Raw genomic sequence first — 18,428 nt, 5'->3', positions numbered from 1 at the left:
TTTGAAATCATCCAAGGAAGCTCTAAGTAGAGAACATTTGCAATATTTTCTTGAATCTTAACATATAGTATAGTAAAATTTAATGTCAACTTTCTAAAATCTGAATGGTATTAATACATTTGTGGCTTTTTTTCTTAGGGATAGTAAGGCACTGAAGGATGAAAATCTACCTCCTGTCATCTGCCAGGATGTTGAAAATCTCCAGTGAGTGTCAAATATATTTAAATAAATAATGCTCAAAGAATTCTAGAATACATTTTAGGGGGAACATCTTTTCTTTCTAAACATTTTAACTTGGCTTAAATTGTTAATGTTTTTAAAAGTAAGAGAAAGTTGAAAAGCAATTAAAATTAATGTAACTGCCATTCTATAAACTAGTGTGTAAATTATGGATGAATTTTTTACTTTTGTTTCTTTCTGACAAACTTATTTTTTAATTGATTAGTCTTTTAATTGGTGCATTATAATTTTACATATTGAATTAATTCATTGCAACATATTTGTACGTGCATATAATTTAATCAGTTTCATTCCCGGTACCTCCCCTTTCCAGCTTTACCTTCTGTTTTCATGAGATTTGCCCTCCTCCCTCCTTTTTCCCCCCTTTTTTCTCTGTAGCTTCCATGTATAAGAGAAAGCATAACAATCCTTGACTTTCTGAATCTGGCTTATTTTGCTTAACATAATGCTTTTACGTTCGTTCCATCCATCCATTTTCCTGCAGATGACAGAATTTCATTCTTTACAATCGAATAAAACTCCATTCCATGTGTATGCCACATTTTCTTTATCCATTCATCTCTTGATGGACACATAAGCTGGTTTCTTAACTTGGCTACTGTGAATTGCACTGTTAGCAACATAGGATGCATGTATTGCTGACTTTAATTATTTAGGATAAATACTGAGGCACGATATAGCTTGGTCATATGGTGAATCCATGTTTAGTCGGTGGAGGAATCTTTATACTGATTTCCAAAGTGGTTGTACTAATTTGCAGTTCTGCCAAGAGTGTATGAGTGTTCTTTTTCCACCAACATTCTTCGCAGTATTTATTATTTGTATTTTTGATGGTGATTGTTCTAACTGGAGTGAGATGAAATCTCAGAGTAGTTTTGATCTGCATTTCTCTGATTGCTAAAGAAGCTGAATACTTTTTATAAGTTTGTTGGTCATTTGTGTGTCTTCTTTGAGATATGTCTGTTTAGTTCAATTGTCCATTTATTGATTTTCTAAAATTTTTTGATTTCTTTATATTCTTGATATCAATACAATCAGAACAATGGCTGGAAAAGATTTTTCTCCCATTTTGTGGGTTTTCTCTTCATGCTCTTTTGTTTCCTTTGCTTGGCAGAAGCTTTTTAATTTGATGCCACTCTATTTGTTGATTCTTGGTATTATTTCCAGAGCTTTAGGGGTCCTTCTAAGGAAGTTTGTGTCTGTGCCTTTATGTTGGAGTGCCCCAGCATTTTTTTGTAGGGGTTGCAAAGTTTGTGGTCTAATTCCTAAATCTTTTTTTTTTTTTTTGTACCAGGCATTGAGCTAAGGGGCACTGGACCACTGAGCCACATCCCAGTCCTATTTTGTATTTTATTTAGAGACAGGGTCTCATTGTTTAGTGCTTCACTTTTGCTGAGGCTAGCTTTGAACTTGCAATCCTCCTGCCTCTTCCCGAACCACTGGGATTACAGGTGGATCTATTTTGAATTGACTTTTTTGTAGTATGAGAGAGATTTAGGTTCATTCTTCTACATATGCATATATAATTTTCCCAGCACCATTTGTTAAAAACCCTATATTTTCTCCAGTGTAAGTTTTTGGTGCCTTTGTCAAGGATCAAATGACTGTATTTCTATGGGTTTGTCTTTTTTTTGGGTCTTCTATTCCATTGATCCTAAGTGTTTTGTTTTTTTGCCAGTACCACAGTTTTTAAATTCTCAGTTTTATTTATTTATTTATCTATCTATTATTTATTTTTTGTAAAGGAAATTTGTGAAGGAACAAAAACAGGTCCAAGAAGAAATTAGTAGAATGTCTTCAAAAGCAATGCTTAAAGTACAAGAAGATATTAAAGCTCTGAAGCAACTTCTATCATTGGCTGCCAGTGGATTACAGAGAAACACTCTTAATATTGATAAATTGAAAGTAGAAACTGCTCAGGTATACTAAATTACAGCCATTTTACCATAGAATGTTTTGCTTTGTTTTTTTTCCAAAATGGAAATAATGATTTATTTAAAGTTGATACATACATACTGTGAGAAAACCAGGTAGATCATATTTTTTCTTTAAAAAATGTTTTTTTGTGATGCTAGAAATTGAACCCAGGGTCTCATGTTTGCCAAACTAGTGCTCTACTACTGAGAAATATCCCCAGCCTATCATATATTTTTAAATTACTTTAATAAATAATAGTAGTTACTAGTTTTTATTAATGCTCGCTCTATATAACACTGTATCCTAAGCAATTTATTGATATTTGTTAATCTGCTTTCATTTTCATGGTAGTCCTTTGAAGTAAGGTACTGTTATTATGTAAATAAGACAAGAGGCAGAGAACTTTGTTAATAAGTTGAACAGCCTGAATTCAGTTTGCTGATCTAGTTTGAGTTTATGCCCTTAACTAATTTGTTTACATAAGTGCCTGCTGACTAAATTGGTCTGTTCATAAGAGAAAGAATACCTAGTCAGAAAATGTTTTTAACATATCATTTATTAAATTAAAATTATATCATGCTTTATAGATTCATTTCACTGAACACTTGTTAGTCTTGGTTATATCTTAGTTAATAAAAATCATAATGAGGTTAGTATTTTCTGTCATTCTTGTCTAATTGCTTTTATCCCATGGCCTAATATATAATACATACTAAATAAAATATATAATTCTTTTCTATTGCAGTGAAGAAGAATGATGGTTGATGATTTACTTGGATTTTATATGTCATAATTATAAAACATACTTGATATCATTGTGGCAATCTGGACAACATTCCCTTTAAGTTGTTCCTATCTGTTGATAAACTGCATAGGATATGCCTTTACTGTGAGCTTATCAATGAGTGCTATGCTCATAGGTGATATTGTTTTTTGGTGGGGATACTGGGGATTGAGCTTAGTCACTTGACCACTAAGCCACTCTCCAGCCCTATTTTGTATTTTATTTAGAGACAGGGTCTCATTGATTTGCTTAGTGTCTCATTTTTGCTGAGGTTGGCTTTGAACTCTTGCCTCAGACTCCCAAGCCTCTGGGATTATAGGCATGTGCCATTGTGCCCGTCTAGTGATGTTGATATATGTAAAATTTTAAAACATGTCTTCAAGTCAACTATTAGAGAATACCTTTGCTTTTTAAATACCATGTTACTCAAGTAACTAAACTATTATGTTTAAAGAGAATTTTAAGACTTTTGTCTTTTCTCAGATTTCCTGGTCATTTGGAAAATCTCAGATTAAATGTTACATAAATTACATGAAATCATAAATTTTGTATGCAAAATATATGAAATCATGTAAGTTATAAGTAGAAAAATAATGGAACAAACGCAGAGTGAGATGGACTCTGATGGGACCCATTGTAATTCTAAAACTGGATAATTCCATTCACAAATATATGTGGGACACCTGTTATATAAGACTTGTTGATCATCTCTAGTAGTAAAAAGACAGTGGGGGATAAATGGAATGGTAAAAGATTTAAGAAGAGCAAAAAGGTTTGCAAAGAAAGATAGGAGTCAAAGTTTCCTTAAGGATAAATGAACTGAATTTAGAAAACGTAGGCTATATCAACGAAATTTGATTTATGATTACTATTATTTCCATTATAAAGGAACCTAGTACTCTATGCAGTGTCTAGAGATTTACCAGTTGAAAAACAGTGTTCTGAATCCCTCATGACGTAGTTATCAATCTTATTTAACCCCAAAACGTTTTCATCAAAGGCAGCCTTTTGGGTAATAGAAGCATTCTGTGGTTAGGCATGATGTGAACCAAAATCTTATGGAAGTGAATTCTTTTAATACCTCATTTTTTGGCAAATAACTTGAGTTTAAATAAATGGGGGGGGGGCATAGGGATATGAAAGACAGTGGAATGCAATGGTCATCAAATGGGTACCATTTAAGTCAAATTGCTGAGTTTAGCTGTCCAGTCACTTAGTGAATTTTTTTTTTTTTTTAAATCTGTGTGTGCCAAGCAGTGAGGATCAAGAGAACTGGGAGAGAATTAAATCAGTCATGTTTAAATAATAGGTATAGTTACAGAGGGCTTAAGTGGAGACCTTTATGTTGAGTCTTAAAATGTATGTATTTTACACGCTGGTAGGTAGGAATGAGCAAGGCCAAAGAGGCATGGCATAGGCATGTTTGATTATTTGCAAGCAGTTTAGTATTACAGATGTCTGGGCCTGACAAGAGTCAGTACTTAGAGAGGTGGGTAGGCGTCAGTCTTGAATGGTCCAGAACTGTCCAGGGCTTCTAGGAATAGTAGAAGGTAATACAAGAATTGTGCAGTGAATAACATTTAAAAGAATTGAGCTGCCAACATTCAGTTCTCAAGTGTCGTGGCCACATGGCATTGAACAAATTATGTCTCTAACTCCATTTCTGCATCTATAAAAAGAAAAGCATTTCCTACTTTTACTTTTTAAAAGTAACCAAGGTGGTATAAGTGAACCCTTCAGCATAGATTTTTGTACATAATAAGCATTGGATGTTAATTGTTGCCCATGTCAGCTTCAAATAGTAGTAGCCCAATCTTTTCACTACAGATGAATTTACGAATTGTTCAGAAACCTTAAAATAGATCAGTTCATTATAATCTTTTGTTTTTAAATTGTCTATCAGACAAAATCAGGTGGGACTGGATTTACCAGTGACATTTTTTTTAAATAGTTGTAGATGGATAGCATGCCTGTATTTATTTAGTTAGTTAGTTTTTTATACGGTGCCAAGGATTGGAACCCAGTGCCTCACACATGCTAGGCAAGTGCTCTTGCCACTGAGCTACAGCCCTAGCCCAGTTCACTATAATCTTATAAACCTTGTTAAGTTTAATTGTCTGCTCTCAAGAGGTTTTAGAATTTTCTTATAAAATAACTTCATCCGTGGTGTTATTAAAACATGAACTGGTATTATTTGAAATCTTAGCTCAGAAATAGTTCGTATTTTTAGCTTAACTCTAAAATGGCTTTTTTTGTTTTTTAAACCTTTGACATATTAGGAGTTAAAGAATGCTGAAATAGCTTTAAGAACCCAAAAAACACCACCTGGACTTCAGCATGAAAATACAGCTCCTGCTGAGTAAGTTATTGGTTTTTTAAAAAACAAATGTTTCCCATTTTAAGAAAGTGTATCAGTAGTAATAATATGATAAGCTAAGACCGTTTCATTTATTATGTGCATATACTGAGTTAATCAACACTTCACATGGACTTTTAAATTGATTTCTAATAACCTTTAAGAGGGTAGTTTAGTGTTTCCTTTTTACTTCAGGATGAGTGAAGGCTAAGATCTGAACTTTTAAACAGTTTTATGCAGTTATACTTTAATGTCATGGAATTTGTATTCTACTTTATTAAGTTTGCAGGTAAAAGAAATTTTAATTTTTTCTATTAGAACTTTTAAATTAAAATTAATTTTATGATAGTCCTATCCTTAAACAGGGCATAATAATTATACTTTAACTCTTTTACTTATTTGCATAAATTTTATTTATTTACATAGCTAATGACATTGAGGATGAAAAATTAGAAAACACAGATAAGTTAGAGAAAAAATTCCACTGCTAATTGAATCACTTCATGTTGTATATCCACCTAGTTCCATACATGTGGTATAGATTTTTGTCTCTATTTTTCTATCCTACTATGTTACTACAGATAATAGCTGATGCATACCAGGTGTCTCCTATTTGCCAAGCAGTGTGCTCAGCACTGTCTGTGCTTTATCTTATTTCTCACAAAACCTATTATAACTTTTTTACTCCAGTGAGGAGCCAGAGGTGAGTTTTCATTGGTAGTCTATTTGACTCCTGCTCTTCACTTTTTTTTTCTTCTAATTTTTATTATGGTATTATTTCAAACTTACAGAAAAATTTATAGAGTGGAGCAAAATTTCTTGTATACCTATAATCTAGGCCCCCCGCATCTCAACACTTTTGCCATATTGGATTTATTCCTCATTCTCTTGCTGTATATATGTTTTATTTCCTTGAACAGTTTGAGTTATTTGCAAACATAATACTCGTTTTGCAAAAATACTTTCGTGTATACTACTACTTTTTCTTTTAGTTGCTGATGGACTTTATTGTCTTATTTTTATGTGGTGCTGAGGATTGAACCCAGTGCCTCATACATGCTACCACTGAGCCACAACCCCAGCCCTCGTGTATACTTCTTAAAAATTAAGGATAGTCTTTTTTTTATTAGAGCATTATAGTTATACAAAATTGGATTTATTTTGAAAAAATCAGATATGCATGGAATTTGATATCAATCTCTGGATAATCTTCTGTACAATAGTATAATTATTAAAATCAGGAACCAATGACAATGTTACATCTGTTGTGTTACTCAGATTAGCATTGGGTATGCTTTCTTGCTGGACTTCTGATATTTTATCCCTCTATGCTGTTTTTCACACTGCTAATAGGGCTTATTTTGCAAAAAGTTTCATTATGGCCTTTTTTTTTTTTAATAGAAAAACATTCAGATTCCTTATATTACTATAATAGCTTTTAAGTACTGATTGTAAAGTCTGGTTGACAGTTCAGGTTTGGGATTTTTTGTTGTTGTTTTAAGAAATCTTTTTATTTTAAACTTGTAGAAAACTTGTGAAAATAGTATTGTAAATAATTTTCTTATATCTCTTATTTTGCTTCCTCTAATGTTAACCTACTATATATGTACTATTATCAACAATAGGGAAACTGGCATTGATACAGTATTATTTATAAAACCACAGAACATGTTGGAATTGTACTGTTTTTTTTCCCCCATTAAATGTAACTTTTTTTTTCAGGATCTTATTGGGAGTTCACATTGCATTTATTTGCAATTTCTCCTTAATTATTTTCTGTAATAGTTATTCAGTCTTGTCTTGTATGACCTTGTTACTTCTAAAGATCATTAACTTATTCCATAGGTGATTATTTGGATTTGTCTCCCCTAATTAGTAATGATACCTCGATAATTTACAGTTTTTGGGCATTTATTTTAGTGATTGTATCTGTGACATTATTAAACTAATTGAAGAAGTCCTGTTAAAAAGAGAACATTTATTTGGTATTTTAAATATAAAGAAAATAATTTTTAAAAATTTGATCTGTTTTAACACTTTTTTAATAGCTACTTCAGAATCTTGGTTCAGCAATTTGAGGTACAGCTCCAACAATACAGACAGCAGATTGAAGAACTAGAAAACCATCTTGCCACCCAAGCAAATAATTCACATATAACCCCTCAAGGTAAAATGCTTACTTTGGTGATTTTTTTTGACAGTACTATTACTTTATTTGTAGGAGAAGGAGTAAACCTTGGTTGTATAGTAGATAAACTACTAATAGTTATTTTAAAGGGCTGTAAGAAAATTTCCTTAAGTCATTAAATAGATCTTTATTCCTGCAAATATGAAAGACTTTATTATGAATTGTTACTGTGCTGACAAGGGCAGAAATCCTAGAGTCTTCCCACTTCAACTCACATTACTGATGTCCTTTCTTCAGTCTACTCAATTTGCTCTCCTCTCTAGCCATGGGATCATTGATGAACTTTTTTTTTCTTTAACACAGTAATTGTACCAAAAATTGGTCTCAAATAGTAGAAAAATAAAATTGATTGTTTTATTGTATGGTAACATAATTTTCTTTTATAGATTTGTCAATGGCTATGCAGAAAATTTATCAAACATTTGTAGCTTTAGCTGCACAACTTCAGTCTATTCATGAAAATGTAAAGGTAAGTTTTCAGTGCCAATTTATCTGTCCATATACCTAGATCCAAGTATTTATTCACTGGGAACACATGGCCATGCTTATTACAGAAATGGCTCAGGCTACATAAAATAACTATATACTAATATAATCATTGATGAAATCTGTTTACATTGATAAAAATCTTTCACCAGAGTCAATTATCCTCTTAACGTTTTTCAGCAATATATTGGAAATAATTATTAGTACACATATTTCCTCAAAATCATTTTTTGTAGTTATGTAGGTCATTGTATGTGCATTCTTTGTTTAACCCATTCTTGGTGATGGACATTTAGATTGTTCCATCTCTTTACCACTGTAAATAATACTATAGAAAGTAAACATTCTCAATAGAAAAATTATTTTACACTGACTTAATGTTATGTGTTTAAAAAAAATTTTTTTGCATTATTTCTCCTACTTACAGGGAACACTTTGTGTTTATTCAATAATATAAATAATTCATCAATGAATATCCCTCATGTAATGGTAATTTTTAAAATTTATTTAAGTGAAATATTAAATATGGGTGCACTTTTTCTCAGTAACCAATCCAAGTGTAATTAAATTCTTTAAGAGTCATACATAGTCCAAAAGTACCTTTAATATTCAAAGCATTGAAAGCTGAGTCTAAATAAATTGTGTACAAAAGTTTGAGATTACTAGTATTTTTATGCTTAATCTAATGTGTGGTAACAGAATGTTTTAAAAAGTTAATCCCTTAAATTATGTCATTTTTAAATGATAGCATCTTTAGACCCTTTCTCTTTAACATTTTAAACTAAATCAAAATTTTTACATGAAGAATTTTATCAAATTTTCTTGAAAATTTTATCAGTCTATAATGTTACTTTTAATCTTTTAAATTACTGAACATGATTCTATTTTGGCACTTTGAAGTCTCTGTTGTGCTGATTTTTTTAAGTACAGCCCAAATGTATACATGCATGTCTTTCTCCTCTCTAGTTTCAAAAACAAGCCTTTTTTGTAATGTGACTATAAACCAGTGAGAATGATATTTGCGTAAAATAGTCCACCTCATGTCGAATAAACTTAACATGAAAGTTTGAACTATTCTTCTTCTTTAATAATATATTTTTAATATATTACTAAGAACCAAAGACTGTTCTGTGAGCAGGCTTGGTATGTTAGCAGTTGTTTTTAGCTTAGTTTAGTGAGCTGGCTAACTATAAATTTGACTAGTTTATATCTTACAGAACTCTCCCAAGGCTTTTTTTTTCCTTCCTCTTTTTTATTAGATAATCTGTTGAAATCAAACGCAAACTGCTTTATCCAGCCAGGACTTAGAGGCATTAGCAAATTTGGAAGTTTTAGAAATTAGTTACATAACTCATGGCTGATGTCTGGTTTTTAAAAATTAATTGCCTTTTTCAGGTCTCCAAAGCAATCATTATATTATTATCTGAAGTAGAAGTAAAATTTATGTGATACTAATGCCATACTTTGGGAATTACCTGGAATTGCACAAGAAAAGGAAGGCTGGATTTGGGGGAGAACAATAATAATGTCTGTTTTTCTTATATTACACGTTCCGCTTCTGACTTCACATTTTGCCCAGTTGTTGGTTCTTAGCAGGTCCATTTTATAATCCATTATAAAGGTAGCAAAGTTTGGAACTGGAGTTTTAAGTACAGACTTCCACACAAAAGGATGATGATAATTTTTAAATACTATTAATAGCAATAAGATTTCAATATGTTGTAGCCTTTCAGTTATTTCTATTAAGAAAAGTAAGAAATGTGAAATTTCTGTCCAAAAAGTGGTAAATAACTATCTAAATTAGACTGTATCTTTAGTGATTTAATAATTCTCATGTAAATTAGAATTATTCCTATTAATGGTCTTAGTATTACTCTGGAGTTATGAACTGTAAGAACTTGAGTCAAGTTTGGATATATCAGCCATCATCATTGTATACTAGTCAAACAATATCGATAAAGTGGAAATCTTGGTTATACCTTCCAACATTTCTCTACTTGAGGTGTGACATCTTAGTATGTATCACTCAGGGCTTTTTAAAAAATGTACTTAAAAAGTACATATTTAGTGCTGGCTTTTAATAAAGGTTATGGAAAGGTTGGACATTTGAGGAAAAATTTTTATGAAAAATGATTAAAAATATTTATTTTGAGTGGGTATACTGGGGATTGTACTTAGGAGTGCTTCACCATTAACTCGACACCACCTCCCACCCCGTTTTTAAATTGTGAGACAGGGTCTTGCTAAATGGCTGAGGATCTCACTAAATTGCTCAGGCTGCCCTTGAATTTGTAATCCTTCTGCCTGAGCCTCCCAGGTTAATAAGATTACAAGTGTGCACCACCATTCTAGGCATTAATATTAATTTAAATATTATTCTGCTTACCTAAAATGTAGTAGATTCATTTCGAAATAACAGTCTGATGAAGCCAGAATGTTTTATGTGGCCTATTGTAAAAAGATATGGCAGTGTACAACCAGAGATATGAAAAATTGTACTCTGTGTAATATGAATTGTAACGCATTCTGTTGTCATATAACAAAATTTTTAAAAAATAAAGTAAAACAGCCTTCTTGCATTAAAAAAAAAAAAAAAAAGACATGGCAAAATGGGGAATAAAGTATTCAAAGGAAAAATAGAACCGAAATTCACCAATTCCCACATCAATGTGCATTACAGTTTAGGTGGAAATTATAGGCAGTTTCTTAGATCTTTAGTAACTTACTTTGTAGTTATAATCATTTACATATTATCATAGTCAACCTGGAACTTGATTATCCCCCCCTCCCCCATTTCTTTAGGTACTCAAAGAACAGTACCTTGGCTACAGAAAAATGTTCTTGGGAGATGCTGTAGATGTATTTGAAGCCAGGCGAGCAGAAGCTAAGAAGTGGCAGAATGCACCCAGAGTTACTACTGGACCAACCCCTTTCAGCACCATGCCAAATGCAGCAGCCGTTGCCATGGCTGCAACACTTACGCAGCAGCAACAGCCTGCTACAGGTCTGAATGCATTCAAGTTATAGCTTCTTACTGTTAAAATGCTGAACATTTATGTGCATTTTTATAAGTCTTCCTTTTGTGTGAGCCCTGAAAAAATTTCTATGAACAGCTGTTTCAGTACAGTCTAAAAATTGTGATCGACACAATTATAAACACACCTGACAAAAAATGCAGGGTAGTCTAGCAATAATTATACATCAGATATTGACTATTGTGAATTAACTCAATGTTATTTGCTGTATTGCTATAAATACCCTTTAGACTATGGTGTTTCACTACTGAATTACATTTAAGAATACCATTAGGTTCTAAAATCGTGATTGTATCATTTTTTGTTTCAAAGTCAGATATAATCCATCCATACGTTGCATTTTTCATGTATGATACTGATAGATGGTGCATTCTGACCTTTTTCATACATAATGATTGCAAAGTACCCACATTCAGGATGCAGTGTGATTTTATTGACTGAAGATGTGTTGAAGATCAGTAGATTTGCTTTATGTACTTTGACAAAAAACAGAATACAGGTCCTGTAAGCCAAATTTTGAAGACTATACATCCGAGAATTATTTGTTCCTTTTCAAAATAAGGGCTCATGGACATAAAAGAAAGTAGCAAGAACAGGAAGAGGACGTTTTGAGGTTTGGATTGCATGTTAAGTAGGAAGTGGGGAGTTGAGCAGATGAAAATAGTGAAATATTAGATCTTTTTAGTCCTTGGTTTAATTCCACTTCTAATCAGAGAAAAAATTTTGTGGTGTAGTTCTACAATGTTTCATTTGGTCCTTGGAAAGTAGGGAAACTTTCCTTATTCATTTTTGTCAGGCTTTAACTTAGGAAACTATACTCTTAATGGATATTGAATTTTTTTCTTTAATCATTAATTTTTGAGGCTTGTTTATTCTACAGCATGTGTCTTCTGAGAATTCCATATAATCTGGCAGTAAATTACAATACAAAAATAGTTTTAAAAATACATATTTAGGTTGCATTCAAGCTGCCTGTACCAGAGAAGCATTTTATGGTAACTTTTGGCAGTTTAACAAATTCTTCTTCACATTTGGAGAAAACAGATAATGACTAGATATCAGTAAAAAGTTGATGATGCATCTATGCCAAATCCTCCACATTCCATGGCTGGACACATGTGAATAGTGGCTCACATAGCACTATCTAGTAGCTCTCTAGCTGGCTGGAGTATAGGATTGTGTTCTCTCAAGTTATGGAGAGGAAAAATCATAATGGGATTGATTGCTTTGAAGAATCAACCCCCAAATTACAACCATTAGTTCTTAATGATTATTTAACCAGCTAATCAAATCAACCATAGTACCAGTTTACTTTTTAGAGCCAGTATTTAATTCTAAAGAAGATCAGATAAGCATGGCTGTGGTTAAGTATTCATTAAATATAATTGATTTCCAATATAATAAAGCTTGAGAAAAGTCAGTTATCTAAAATTACTGTATTCTATGGTAAATAAGTAAACTTGAAGCAAAATTACCTGTCGAGGTTGTTTTGGTTTTTTTTTTTTTTTTTTTTTACTTTTTTGAATGTAAACTAATTTAGAGGAATTGATAGGCTTTCACTCATACATTTTGGGTTCATGGACATAACATGTATGTTCATTCTATAAATATGAGTTCCTCCTATATGCTAGTTTTGGGGGACATAAAAGTAGATGTAGAAATACGATCTTTGCTCTCTGTGGTAGTAGAGAATAATAGCTTAATTTGGATTAATCATTCTGAGGAGCTTTTTGCTTTTATACTTAAATTTTATCTGTGAGTTTTGCCAAGTTGGTAAGTTTTTTTGTTTTTTCTTTTGCCAGGGGAAATCTTAAGACTTTAGTGTTCTTGCAATTTTAGAGCCTTTAGGAGCTTTCTGATAACGTGGCAGCAATCAGAATGTTTTAGCCTTAACAGTCTTACAGTATTATTACTTTTGAGTTGTTTGAATTTCTAGAACTGAAAATTTACAGAAGTGACAATAATCTTGTATTATGTCTTTCCCTTTTGTTTCTCTAAAGGTCTCCCGGGCTCTGTAGTTCATTCCTTTATACCTTCCCATTCAGAATGCCAGTGGTTTTAGTCACCAGTCATGTCATCCTGATTATGACATAAGCTCTGTTGGTTAAATAACAGTTTTATGAGTTACAGCCCACTTAGTAATGTCCCTGTTTATTGCATTTATATTTTGTGTCCAAGGAGTTATTCCTTGTGCCTTGATACTTTCATGAAATCTTTTAAGTGCCAATAACAAATTCTAGACCATCTAGATGAAGTGAGATAGAACTTGTGCACTGTTTTTATACATCACTGTTGATTAAGGTTTGAGTTATCAGAAGATTTGGTTTTATTTGCATATAGATTCTTGATTTCATTAGAAAGATGGCACAGAACAGATAGCTTTTCTTAAACTACTGGTTTCTGAATGTTTCTGTTGTCTTAGAGTCAGGGGTTGGACTTAAAATGACTTATTGATTCTTCAGCTTTTTTTTTTTTTTTTTAATGTTGTTGGGGATTATATTCAGGTTCTCATTCATATTAAACACACACTTTACCACTGAGCTACACTCCCAGAGTCCAATTTTTTTTTTTTTTTTAATGAAACAATGTACAATAGGACTTAGGCATGTGTGATTTATGGTGGTTTGTTCTGAAGCCTGAAGAAAATTGCTGAAAAACCAGCAGGCTATTTAAGTACGAAATGAGTATCCGTACATGAATAAGTTACATGTTGGCAGATCTTTAGTATACTTGTTCACAAATGCCTCAAGCCTCCTACAAAGACATTTACATTAGGCTGTTCAGTAAAATTTTAATTTAGGATGGATTTTTAAAGCATTGTACTAGGATTGGATTTTGCCATTGTGTTTTGACCAACGTTCTTGATGCTTACCTCATGATTTTTCTCATGTGACTTAACTGCTGTTTTTAAGGAGAGCTGAGACATTTATTAGAAATTCCTACTTTCTAGCTTTTAGTGACAGTCTGGATATTTAAGGTATAGTGTTAAATAGGGAACTTTAAGTATTTTATCCTAGTTTCTTGTGGTTTTGTGATTTTGTTGTATTTAATAACCAAAGGAATGTTCCCCATCAAATAAGTAAGTAAAGTTTTCAAACTGGGGAAAAGGCATTTTTGGTTTTTTTAAGAAAAATTATTATTTAAAAAAATGACTTAGGAATTAACTATACTAACTACGTTAGGTATTTTTAGTGACCATAGAAAATTATTAAAAAAAAAAAAAAGTTTTAGCACTTTAGTCCTTTTCCTGTGAATGCAGTTTTACTTTTAAGAAAGAAAGTAGAATTTATTCTGGAAAATATGAATGACAGTGCTAAATCTCATTTTGTTGTGTGTGAATATATCTTATGGTAACTTTTGTAAAATGTTACTCTACATAAAGATTTCACTTTGGGCAGTCATTGGTATATATTACTATTAACTTGGTTTTATTTATGGAACTAAGAGCCTCTCATTAAATGATTATTCAGATTTTAAAGCAGACTTGAATTGTTTACGTAACTTTTGCCTGAAAGATTTTGATTCTGCTTTCTAATAGTGAAACTAATATATATGGTGGCCAGAGTGTAATATATGCTAATACTTTGGCATGGGAGATATTTATGATGAGTTTTTACTATTAAAAAATGTTATACATTTGCCTACTAGTTTTATAAATGATGTTGCCTTCAAAATTTGTATGAAGGTCCAAAACTCAAACTATCATGTATCTGTTGTGCAATGGAAAGTCTTGTCATTGTTAGCTATATGAGTTCTTCATATCCTGAATATTGATGATTAGAGAAACTATGTTCTGTTGCTCTTAAAAACAGACCCACACACAACAACAAAAACATGCTATTTGAGTAACTCTTATGACTTATAAGGCTGAGGACTGTGGTGTGCATTGTTCTTTAGGGTCTTCCACCAGCAGTGCCTCCTTTTAACATGTGACACTTAAGTCTCTCTATGTTAAAGAAACTGGACATGTGTTTTCTACATATTATTTTTGTTAGGAATAAAAAAAGGTAATATGCTTCTTTTCTTTTTTCTATAGTAACATTTTACAAAAGAGCTGCTAGGCAGGTATTATATTCTCAAATTGATCTCAAACTGGATGTAAAAGCTTAAATCCTTTTTTATTTATTTTTTTAATAGTAGTATAAGAACTCTGGCCGCTATTAGTTATTAATCTTTATTTTCTGGATAGAAGCTATTTGAAAAGTCCAGTTTCTGTCCCAGTGTGTAGCAAAATGTAGTTCCTCATTTTTTTGTTTTGTTTTTTAATACTTTATAGTTTTACACTACCTTTTGAATATACAAACCTCATTCATCATTGAACAACTTGAAGGCTTTGATTTCTTTAAAAATTTAAATTTTAAGATGTATTACTTTGGCATTCCCTCAACTTTTGAGATGCACTGATCACTGTGCTTGAAAAAGACAAGACTGAAGATTGTACTATGAAATCTATTGAGTAATTTTCATAAATTATTTATCAAATGAGATTTTTAGATTTTTGTATTCTGCTTAGCTTAAAAAAAAAAATAGTAGTTAAAAAGAGAGGCTAGTAAGTTTGATGCTATTTTTGCCAGACAAACTCAGCCGAAATCTTTAAAGTAACAGATGGGAAAAGGATGACTAATCGTTCTGTATCTGAGTACATTTCCCAAAATGTTGGAAAGAAGCTTCTGAATTGAAATCTTGAATGTATTGAATTTGTCAAGGTACACAGCGGTGCCTTTGTAAATGTTCATTATCTTATTTAATCAGGTGATAAGTGGTGTAATGTAGCTGAGCTGAAGAATAGAACTCAATTATCACTTTTTGTGAACAAGTTGGAATTGTCATGTTACTGTGTAATTGGTTTGCTTTAAAATGAACAATAAATTTAATAAAATAAATCATTGTCTTGTTTTTTATCTACTTATTGTATATATCATTTATATCATAACAAATCATGCCTAGTTTTTTGGGTACTTTTATGAAGTAACATGATAGTTTTGCCATGTTAGTGTCAGTCTCTTTTGATCAATTGAGACTTGACTCTAACACTAAGGAACTTGTTTGAAAAAAAAAAAAGAATAAAAGCCTTTACTGATTACACCAGTTTTATCAGAGAACAAGTGGGGAGATCTAAAATAATTCTATAAGTAAATCTAAACTATAATTTATGATATATTAAAAACAAATTATTTCATCTATTAAACTAATATTTTTCATTTTGGTTAGCCTTTTAATAGTTATAGTTCCGAGCAGGTTAATTAAAAAGATTTTTTTTTTGATAGATAAATCACTTTGGACAGATAAGTTAGGTCAGAAAGACATCTTGAAAACAAAGTTTTAACAAATGGAATTGTTAAAAGTAATCACTGTTCAGTTTTAAAATAATTTCATAAAGGAACTTTAATCTTGAAAGAGTAAGGCAAATTTGTTTTCCCCCCCCATTTTTTTTTTTATACCAGGGCCACAGCCATCTCTGGGAGTTAGTTTTGGAACGCCATTCGGCTCAGGTATTGGCACTGGCTTGCAATCAAGTGGCTTAGGTTCTTCAAACCTTGGAGGTACACTTTAACTTTTCTAATATTTCATTGAAGTATTATACATTTGAATTTATACTAGCCTGTAAAATAGTTTCTAAGAAGATCCTCTGCTGTTTTGGAAGTTAAGTTTCCATCTGGCAAAAATGATTCTCCAAACATAATCATTGCTTTCTAGTATTAGATTTAGAACTTAAAAAATCATTCCATCTTCTGTGATTAGTAAATATTAAAAAGTATTAAAATTAAGTGGTAGGGATGTTTATATTTTCAAATCACTATGCTGATATGAACTTGACTTACTTAGTTTTAATTTTAAAATTTAAAAATTTGTCTTAATTTTTGGAATCCAATCAACTTCTAGATGTCATAACAGTCTCTAATCATTATCTTTTTTTCTGGAGCACTTTAAAAATGGGGAATTAATTTTATTATAAATTAAACAGCTTGACTTCTTCCATTTCTAAACAGTTTTGGCATACTTGTATACATACGCAGTTGAACTTATGGTAGTTTCATAAGTTAATTAGGTAAGTTCTCTGCAAAAGCATCATGCTGAATACAGATACATTCACAGTTCTTTGGATAATTGAAAGTTGATTGTATTTTGACAAAAGCATTGTAATGTAATGAATAAGGTTCCCTTATTTCCACTAAAATAGAACAGAGAAGACTTATAAATTATTTATTATTATTTAATATAGACTTTTCTATATTAGGAATTACTAGAATCATGATAGGCATCATAATTTATATGATTTATAATCCAGTTCGCTATTCTATTTCTTAAGATTCATAGGTAGTGATAACTGTCAGTCTCAGTAGTTTAGATAAGATATAGCGTAGCCTTAAAAGAATTTGAATTTTATTTACATAGAGCATCTGGGAAACTGTTCTTCAAATACATAGAATCTCTTCATGAACTTTGTGATAAGTTATTTTAAGTTTTGAAAACTATTAAGAGGAAAAATATGCTGCTCTCTCTTCCAGTTTCTCACTGTTAACATTGACAATAGATGGCACAAATCTGTTATGGAGTAGATTTAAAGTGATAGACTGTTATGTAGTTAGTTTTTCAATGTAAAGATTTTTTAATTAACCAAAAATGTTTGGTAAAGGGCTGAGTAAAATTATCTTGTGGTATACATTATTATGTATGTCATGAATATTTGTGAATTTAGTCAGTCCCCCCCCCCCCAAAAAAAAGTAACCCTCAAGTAGATATGTTCATAACTGTTTAAAAAATCATATTTGAATGATCGATAAAAATTTCTGGGACATTTAGAAGAAAAAATAATCTTTCTTAATAAAGCCATGTTTTTCAACGGTGTTTTTGATAGACCTTTGATAATTTTTGGTTTTATTGTGTGTAACCTTTAACCTGTGTTTTATGTACCATTGTATATTTCTCTATTACCCTTCCATTAGGATTTGGAACTAGCTCTGGTTTTGGATGCAGCACCACAGGGGCCTCCACATTTGGATTTGGAGCAACAAATAAACCCTCAGGAAGTCTTAGTGCAGGTTTGTGTGTTTCTACCTGAATTCCAGGTGAATTTAAAGGTAGAAATTATTTAACTTAAAAGTATAAGTGTTGTTATTTCCAGTAATCCAAAAAGATCCCTGATTCTTTTTTTTTTTACTCCCTGGATGAAGCATGCAAGCCTGACTAATTATGTAGCTGTCTTTTTTATGAACTAAAGGACAGGTATATGAAATATTTCTGACAAATCTTCATAGTTTGATTTATATATAAATGTATCTTCTTTACCTAAATATAGTTTCATGGTTAAGCAGTTTTCTTCATTATTGCAGAAATGAACCTATCAGTGTGAAAGTTTAACCTGGTTTTTGTTTTGTTTTTAATCATTGTTCATCTGGGAAAGCCATTTAGAATAAGAGT

The 18,428-nt window shown here is 31.5% G+C and overlaps 1 protein-coding gene across 3 annotated transcripts in view; it reads left to right on the top strand.

The window, feature by feature from the left end:
- The window catches only part of Nup58 (nucleoporin 58), a 52,171-nt gene that overhangs the window by 18,391 nt on the left and 15,352 nt on the right, over positions 1–18,428 (top strand). For all 3 annotated transcript variants that reach the window (XM_027941537.3, XM_027941536.3, XM_027941535.3), the window contains 8 exons: positions 139–204; positions 1,986–2,160; positions 5,221–5,300; positions 7,346–7,464; positions 7,872–7,954; positions 10,774–10,975; positions 16,451–16,549; positions 17,954–18,049. In XM_027941537.3, the coding sequence (XP_027797338.2) occupies positions 139–204; positions 1,986–2,160; positions 5,221–5,300; positions 7,346–7,464; positions 7,872–7,954; positions 10,774–10,975; positions 16,451–16,549; positions 17,954–18,049 (920 nt within the window). The remainder of the gene's footprint in view (positions 1–138; positions 205–1,985; positions 2,161–5,220; positions 5,301–7,345; positions 7,465–7,871; positions 7,955–10,773; positions 10,976–16,450; positions 16,550–17,953; positions 18,050–18,428) is intronic.

The sequence above is a fragment of the Marmota flaviventris genome, chromosome 4 (assembly GCF_047511675.1).
Source record: "Marmota flaviventris isolate mMarFla1 chromosome 4, mMarFla1.hap1, whole genome shotgun sequence".
Classification (NCBI taxonomy): domain Eukaryota; kingdom Metazoa; phylum Chordata; class Mammalia; order Rodentia; family Sciuridae; genus Marmota; species Marmota flaviventris.
This window is presented reverse-complemented; position numbering and strand designations above follow the sequence as displayed.